The sequence below is a fragment of the Clinocottus analis genome, unplaced genomic scaffold (genome assembly GCF_023055335.1).
Source record: "Clinocottus analis isolate CAN_PGR_092001 unplaced genomic scaffold, fCliAna1.0.p SCAF_24, whole genome shotgun sequence".
NCBI classification, from domain to species: Eukaryota; Metazoa; Chordata; class Actinopteri; order Perciformes; family Cottidae; genus Clinocottus; species Clinocottus analis.
The window spans coordinates 5,409,067-5,417,500 of record NW_027175976.1 but is presented as its reverse complement, the minus strand read 5'-3'; the positions used below and the strand labels follow the sequence as shown (position 1 = coordinate 5,417,500).

At 44.5% G+C, this 8,434-nt stretch overlaps 2 protein-coding genes across 4 annotated transcripts in view; one reads left to right on the top strand and one right to left on the bottom strand.

The window, feature by feature from the left end:
* si:dkey-1h24.6 (uncharacterized) overlaps nucleotides 1-773 on the bottom strand; it is a 1,985-nt gene extending 1,212 nt beyond the window's left edge. Inside the window, exon 1 of the mRNA XM_068590928.1 lies at nucleotides 617-773. Within this exon, the coding sequence (XP_068447029.1) occupies nucleotides 617-749 (133 nt within the window). The 5' untranslated portion in view covers nucleotides 750-773. The remainder of the gene's footprint in view (nucleotides 1-616) is intronic.
* A 1,814-nt stretch (nucleotides 774-2,587) lies between these two features.
* The window catches only part of raph1b (Ras association (RalGDS/AF-6) and pleckstrin homology domains 1b), a 35,850-nt gene continuing 30,003 nt past the window's right edge, over nucleotides 2,588-8,434 (top strand). For all 3 annotated transcript variants that reach the window (XM_068590377.1, XM_068590378.1, XM_068590376.1), the window contains exon 1: nucleotides 2,588-2,842. The gene's annotated coding sequence lies outside the window, so the exon portion shown is untranslated. The remainder of the gene's footprint in view (nucleotides 2,843-8,434) is intronic.

The window sequence follows — 8,434 nt, the reverse complement described above, 5'->3', positions numbered from 1 at the left end:
CAGAGAGCTACAAGAGCCCATCATGGTGTCTTTCTGATGCAGTCCAAAACGAGTCAGGATGCCCGTCAGTCCCTGCAACCAAAGCCAAACACCTGACTTCTCACAGATACAACTTCTGCAAATATGAAAGTATCTGCATCTAATTCCCCTAACTGAAATTCAGGTTTTCATTCTCATCACGTCACTTTACAGCCACTCCACCCCCACACGGAACATCTCTACATTTCTCTCTCTTAAACTAGTCTCACGTTTCACAAGAAAAAACTGATATTTACCCAAGTGAGTGGCACACTTGAGTCAGCCGCTGCCTGGCTCAAGTGTGCCACTCACGAGGAAGTGGTTATATGTTTTTTTGTGTGTGGTATTCGTTGCATGGAAAAGTGTTGAATTGAATGTCTACAGCAACGGTACAAAAGTTGAGGCAACAAGTTCTTTTAAAGTTCCTCCGTGGACTGGTAGCTGCTAGTTCACATCTTAATCCACAAGTTCAGCCGTTAGGAGACTACAAGGTTCATTAAACCGGCATTGCATTTCACGACCATCTGAATACTTACAATTGGATATATAAATTACTAAAAGCTCAAATGTACATGTTGCGAGAAAGTCTCCGCCTTACCTTTGCAGACGCAGCTGTTCTGGAACTTGGTGGCATGAGATAATCTGCAGCTCAGGAGCATCAAGAACATCCAGCAAGCTCTCATCTTGATCTTCTGCATCGAGACTGAACTCGCCTCGAGGCTCTCCCTCATCCCCTGAAACTCTGAGCTCCTTCAGCAAACTGCATTGACTGTATGCTGTATGAAAGCTGATCTGCTACTCCGATAGTGTCAAGCTCGGTTTCATGCACTTTAATGCATCACTTACTCACTATGCCTCTGATTGAAGCACTCCCACGGTGCTGCACTGACTGAGCCTCACACATCCTCTCATGAAGGAAAACATCCTGTGACAAAAAGCACCTCTTCTAAAGTTTCCGCTCTCTCCCAGAGTTTGTGACCTTTGATGACTTTAGCATTTAATTAATGTAGAACTATGGTCGTGTGTTCATTAAGACCCAGTTTTGTTCTGACTAAGTGGACTGCATGATTGTTTGTGTTATTGAGAATGAGGGAGATGAAAAGCACACCAAAAGCCTTTTATTACCTATTTTAAAAGACATTTAAAAGTGTTTGCATGGAGGTACAGACATGGATCCTTGTACATCATAGGCAATACTGGAATTAATGCAAATAAGCACTTTAAAACAAATTATGAGAATGAGTAAATATGTGCATTTTCTGCTGTGTACTCTGCCACAGTTTGAGGTGAAGTGAGTGACTGAAAGTGCAATGACCCAGTGTATCATGTGCCAAGGTTTAATGAACTCAAGGAGAAGCACGAAACAGGTACTGAGCAGGTTTGAACTGACATTTGTGTGACTGCCAAAGTGCCATTACTTTGTCACACAAAAGGACAGACGTAGCCTGGCAAAGAAAAAGCGACCAAAAAAACTGTCTCTATACTGTAGGAGTCACTGGCACAGTTAACATGCTCATCAGAAGAATAGTGCAATATCAGCTGTATATACCATTCCACAAGTTTGAATTATTTTTGATTGATTTATTTAAAAAAAAGACACGGTTGTGTCCACAAAATGGGGTTGAGTAGAAAGTGCAGTAACTTCATATGTCCACTGGAGGGAGATAAAGCGCTATATTTTGATCAGGCCGTTTTTAACAGTTTTCTGCTGCTACAAACCAGGAAAATAGCTTTTCACATACAAATTTATCGTAATTTCAACAATATATCACTTCGTCTGACTGTATTTCCTTTATTTCCAGGTTCCACTGCCCAGAGCAGGGATTAGAGACCATAAAAGGGTGGAAAATGCTGACTTTGTTGGGCAACACATGGTGTCGGATTCATGGGATTGTGAAGTGGGGATTATAGCATTTCTAAAATGTTGTCTGTAATTCTGATTCAGAAAATGGATGATGGGGGGATTGACGGGTTAGTAATGCCATGTGTCCATATGGATAACATGCAATAATCTCCTAATCTGGAAGTCCCTTTTGTCTGGCAGCGGCTTTAGGAGAGCATCAGCAAGAACCCCTGTTAACATATTATTATTATTATTATTATTATTGTAAATATATATAATAGTTCATTATTAATGTGTTATAGTTGTTATTAGCATATTCATCGTCATTCTTCTTCCTTATATTCTTCTTATTGTTAATATTATTATTATTATTATTATTATTATTATTATTATTATTATTATTGTTGTTGTTATTATTATTACTGCCATTGACTAGAGAAAATAGCTACTATAACGAATGCTGCCTTCACTGTTCCTCCAGGACTCCTTCTCTTGGTGAGTATCTATATAGAGTATTTCTTTCTCTCTTTTTTTAACCAATTCATAGAAAATTATGCTGAAATGGGTTTTTCTTGGCTAGCACCGCAATGTGCAATTTTCTTTTCCGTATCTGCCGTTTAGCTCTGTAATCCCGTTTCTCTGCGATCAACTGTGGTATAAAATATTTCCCACCGGCCCTGAAGGCAGCGTGGGGTTCTGGGCTGGACAGGAAACGACGGAGACGCTCAGCGTGTCTCCTCGGCTGCTCCGGGAGAGAAGAATGGGATTGGGAATGGGATAGTGTCTGTAGACGAGGTAACGCGTGGAAACATGAGGATAACGGGCAGTTTCTTTTTTAGCGAGATTCATCTTTTAGGCAGATAATTAATCACATCAGGCCGGTTTTCTTCTTTCTATCCCCCCACTCCCTTCCCTTGAGGGCAGTGCTATTTGCTCTCCCTTTGGAGAACACACGAGAAGAGAGGATCCTCTTTTGTGACTGTAAGTGGATTTTCCTTTTTTATTTCTGCATGTTTAAATAATCCAACACCTTTGTCCCCTCTCCTCCCTCTTTGAATACACATCCATAAAGACTCATGTCAATCATAAATATGACAGTTAATCATACCAGCCCATCCTAGATTGTGTCCTCGAGAAAAAGAGACTGCATGTGTATCTCGTTTCTTATAGACGAGCACTATTTAGAAGACATGTGTGTAGAATAAAAAGTGTATGTGTCCAAATGCCGCCCTCCTTTGCGGCCATTGAACGAGCCCTTTCTTGGGGGAGAAAGGGCGTGCAGCGTTTGGGCCGACTGGGAAAAGAGCCGCAGCTCTTCACGGAGAGAGAGGGGCGCTTGAACGCGAGCCCATTGTTGTGTTGTGGTTGTTTTCGTTAAGACGAGCGATTCTCCACATATGTTTTTCCCTTTTCCCCTCCTCTGCGTGTGGCCGTACCAAAGGAGGGGTGGGGGGGATGTGCTGTCTCCACCCTTTTTTAACGGGAGGAGAGGCTGCCAGCTGCTGGTAATGGCCGATGGGTTTTTCTTTTTTGTCGCGCTAATGTTTCGTATCCGGCTGGTGCATTTAAAAAAATGTTTTAAAAAAAGTCGTTGTATTGTCTGCCAGAAGCCTGTGAAATGATTGTCAATAGGTGTCGGTGTGTCCAGGGTTTCTTCTCCGCTGCAGCTCGTGAACATTGTTTTAATTCCCTTTGTTGGGCAGCAGGCTGGATACCATGTAGCCGGGTTGACCAGCGGCTATCATCATATTCAAAGCCAGCATCTACCTCTGCCAGGAGAATTAGCAGCGCTGTTTGTTCAGCGTGGTGGGAAAGTTAAAGCTCCGACATGTTTGGTGTGTTTTTCTTACTTTGCTGCTGCTTTACTGGCAGAAATGCATCGAGACTCACATTAAAAAACCAAGCTGAGTTTCCCTCCATTAAGTCTGTCACAAACTTGCAGTCAGACATTAACGTTGGAGAGATAATGACCTCCCCATTGACAGCGGGGTTCAAAGGTCATTTGTGGAGCGGGGGCTGCACACCATGCCACAGCCTGGCTGGCTAGTGGCTACCATATGGGCCAAGGGTTTTCATTCAGTAAATATTCCCTGTGAGCGTTATTTTCGCCACCAGGGCCAAGCAAGGGCTGTTTTTTATTTTATTTTGTTAAACTGTATCTCTTTTGTTCAGGGGTGAATACACAAAACAAACAAACTTTTTTTTTTAAAAAGCCACGAAGCAGCTACTTGGCCCAGCCTTTTATTCCCCTAAAGAGGCATTATAATAGGCTGTCTGTGGCCTTAAGGCACGCTTGATTTGTATCCACAAAGCACCAGACTAGAAGCACATTATTCTGGGCATGGAGACAGTTCAGCAACAATGCAGCCCGATCGCTTATAGTGCGTTTAGTTAATGGGATGAAATTAACTACTGGCCTTCTGGTCGCTTCCCCCTCAGGCAGTTGCCTTTGAGGTTGTCTTGTGTTGTGTTTTTGTTGCAAAAGAGAAATATAGCACAAGTTTGGTGGAGTCGGATGTCACTTTACTATCCAGTCGTGGACACAGAAGAGGACATCTGGTCCACCTGGATAACCAAGTAATGTCCTTTTGGGTTTTGTAATTGTGTCTCATTTTGAATGGAAAAACTTTTACCATCAACCGGTTATGTAGAACAGAGGATTAAATGTTAGTGGCAACTTTTTTTGTGGCACATTTTAGGCTCAATTTCACGATGCCAGCGTCACAATTTATTGAAGCCAAGAACAAGATTATGTTCTTTTCCAATGGCTTTGGTGCAAAACACAAGTACCGGTGGACGTGCACGTCGTGTGGTCGGCTCATACAAGACATTCACTCAGTAGATTTAATAGCCAGGCAGTATGGCATACAGCTCAGTTACAGATTACATTTCCAGCCACAGAGGTAAAACACATGTTGGAAGAGAGCGTGTCATTTCACTGGTCCTGTTTTAAAGCGCATGTAAGGAATTCTTCTCTGTCAGCTCTCTGTCTGGAGGCTGTTGGAAAGAGAACCGAGAGGGTGTATATATGTATATATATAATTTGGAAGAGCTCAAAATACATAACCAGAAACATGGTTTTCTCATTCATCCAAGCTGAAGGAGGGGTTCTGCTTCCCTCCATCCATCTATCGCTCTGCTGCCTTTCATCCTTTTTTGTGCACGCTTGATTTCTTTGGGATGTAGTTGATGAGAGGAAAAGACAGTTGTCAAATACATTTTGAGCTTGAGGAATGATCCCACGAAACTGTGTGTTAGAGAACACAGATTTGTTTGTGTGTGTGTGTGTGTTTGCCAGCAGCTCTTGCGTGCTGGTCCGTCCGTCTGTCCGCGCTTTACTGGCTCTGTCGTGCAAGTAGCAATGGGCCACGTCTGACCTCCATCCATCCATCCACCCACCCACCCACCCATGTCCCCGGGCTGAAGACTGCTCTGCACAAAAGCTTCAGAGACGGTGGTTAGAGGGTGACGATGGAGGTTGGTGTAAGTTTACCCAGTTTGGGTTACTGCCGGCGGTGGAGGTGGGTGAAGGAGGGCAAAGGTGGAGGATGGCACTTCAAACGCAGCCTTCAACACACACATTCTGATGGAGACCCAGAGGGTAGACGGGTGGGGAGGGTAACCTGATATTTCCACTGATGTGAGGTTCAGGGAGTTGCGAATAAACTTCCACCAGCTGCATCAGCGTCCAGGTCCTTGATGCCGAACGAGACGTCGCACATTACGACACGTACGAGAGAGAAAGTGTGTGTGTCTTGTTCCACCTGGGTGGGTGTGTGTGTGTATATATATATGTGTGTGTGTGTGTGTGTGTGTGTGTGTGTCCCTTCTTGTCACAAGCACGTGGTCCCCAACCCTCTATAGGGCCTTGTTCTGGTAACATTTTGCTGACCTTTGGTGGCAGCTGCCCCTGCCATTTGGAAACAAAGATAAATGGCTAACCCGCCCGCCTGTGCCCTGAAAATTCTCCACTGTTCCCGACAGCGAAGTACTCTTCCTGTTGGCCTTTTCATACACACTTGCAGACTTTTATCATTGCTCCTCTATGGCAGGAAAGGAATTGTTTTAAATCCACGTGCAGCCTTTTTCTTGTGAGATGATTGATTTTGGCTCTTTCGACAAGGTCAATAGAGAGGATAAGGTCGTGGAGCCTGAAATAAAGTGTAAGGCGTAGAGATCAAGGTGTGTCACGGGGATGTCTGGACAATACAGCCGCTGATCGGAGCAGGCAGAAGGAGGGCACTCTCCTCTCTTCTAAGGGCAATGCACAATCTTGGTCTTGGCTCAGCAGTTGCACTCAAGCGCATGCACACCGCTGTATGAAGACGGCTAGAAAATACTAACAGCCAAACCTGTTCCACAGTTGGATGCCATGTTAGTTTTTAAATCTGTGCCAGTGGGGGAACGTTTTCTCCCCCCGAGCACTCACACAAGTATGGATCAGTCCTGGTGGGATGTACACTCCTAAAGGAAAATCCCCTTTTAGGTAGTTTGACATTACTGGATACTATTCATTCATGGTTCCCAGTGTGTTCCGGGAGTTATTTAATGTCCATTAGAGAAAACGGGTCTTCTTCTTATTAACTGATGTCTTTTCTCTCAGATGTCATTTATCAGGTCGTGATGCAGCTATTAAACTACATGACTCTCCATTTTGAGCTCCACACCACTTCTTTCATGACCTATTTTTCTATACTGTATCTGATCTGCTATCATACATTATTGTTCAGTCGTTAATTGTCCCTTTTTGTGTTCACTGTACAGTGTGTTTAAGCAGCTTAGACATCTATTAATCAGTGTGACTTTGACAATAGCAGGTGGCTGGTTACCTCCCCTCCGCCCCCCTTTCTGTATTACAGATGGTCTGCTCCGTTCACTGTTGCAGGGGGTCAGTCTTTGTTAACGCTAAAAGTGCACGTGACAGGAAATGATTGTTTTTCTCTATCACATGCAGATCAACACCTGTAAACTGTCACAAAGCCGCGAGGCCCTTTGCCGTGTTTTTTGTTGTTGCTCTTTTTTAAGTTAAGTTGCACACAGTTGGCAATCACCCTGAAACTGATCTGAGCATCTGAGGCTTGAACTGGGAATCTCATCCCACTGTGAATTGTCAGCTGGAGTTCAAGCTACCGCGTCAGGTATCGGCGAGTAGAACGCAGAGCGAGGCGGTGATTTATGGTATTGTGTTTTCTCCCCCCACCCAACCTGCCCATGTAATCCGCCACCAAGTCCAGTCAAAGCTCCGCCGCCTCAGTCACGGGATGCTTGATGGATGTGGCGTCCCGTCTGAGCTGGGCCATAGATAATGGGTCTTTGACATGGGGAGAACACAAAATGCTGAAGGCAAGCAAGAGTGCTTTGGAGAGAGTAAGAGCACACAAAGTGCTAACTCAGAGGAAAGATACATGTGCTGTCTGACTGCTGTATTAAAACACATGCACTGTCGACTGAGTGATGTATGATCTGTCTGGTGTAAGATTTGAAAATGAGAATGTGGAATCTATTTCCCACTCTCTGCATTGCTTTTCTTCACATGCGCTGTTTTGCATCCCTAATTGAATTACATCAAATGGCCAGTTCTGCGATAAACTCCGTGCACTTCCTGTGTCGCCTCTCCAGCCAGTTCTCATGAAACCAGAGCAGCGGTTGCGCGTGTCTGTGTGTTCACGGGGCCGGGCCGCTGCTGTTTGTTTGCCTTTTTGCAGCCACTGGAAACGCTTCCTGTCCATCATACAAACACAGATGTGAGAAAAGTGAACTGCACGGTTTTCCCTGACCCCTCTGTGAAATGCCTGCCGCTTGGCCCAAAGTGTTTCTGCTTGTAAAGTTGCTTTCTAATCATTGACCTACATTCCAGTCAAATCCACCGAGGATTCAGTCTATGCCACTTAGAATATCCCATTAATTGCAGCGTTTATAAGACCATAAGAGAAAGTCAAGGATCCTGTGACGGTGATTATGGTGTCCTGAGGTTAGCATTACATTGTGTGGGGGAGGTGTCTTGTTTGCCTGGAACAAACAAATATCTTGCCGTGCATAAAAAAAAAAAATCCTGATCTGACAATGCACTAGATTTAACTTGTCATCCTCTTGCACTGTAGCAGTTGTCGGGATTCGGCTGCACTACATACAGGCACTGAACTGAAGGCGAAAACAGGCTCACTCTTATATTATTTAAATGTTCCAACTGTTTCAAGTGTTTCTGTGCTCAGTTCAAGCCACAAACTAGCGGTACACCCAAAAACTGAGGCTGCAATGGCTTGTTTTTTTCCCATTAAATATGCACTTTAGCCTACTTTCTCTCTCCCCTCCCTGACTTTAACTACACTCCCTTCCATAATCATGAAAGCTACCCTGGCTCATGTGTGTTAGAAGTAGCTACACTACCCGGGCGGCACTTCGGCATGCGGTGAAACCTTTTGGGACGGGGAACGAGAGGGTCGGCCCTTGTCATGACATCCCGAGGCAAAGAGCCAGGGGGGTCGCCGCACATCACCAGGGAATCCACAACTGTCTGCCGAAAAAAGACCTGTGAGGAAGAGGGCACAAGATGTAACGGGAAATATGGAGGAT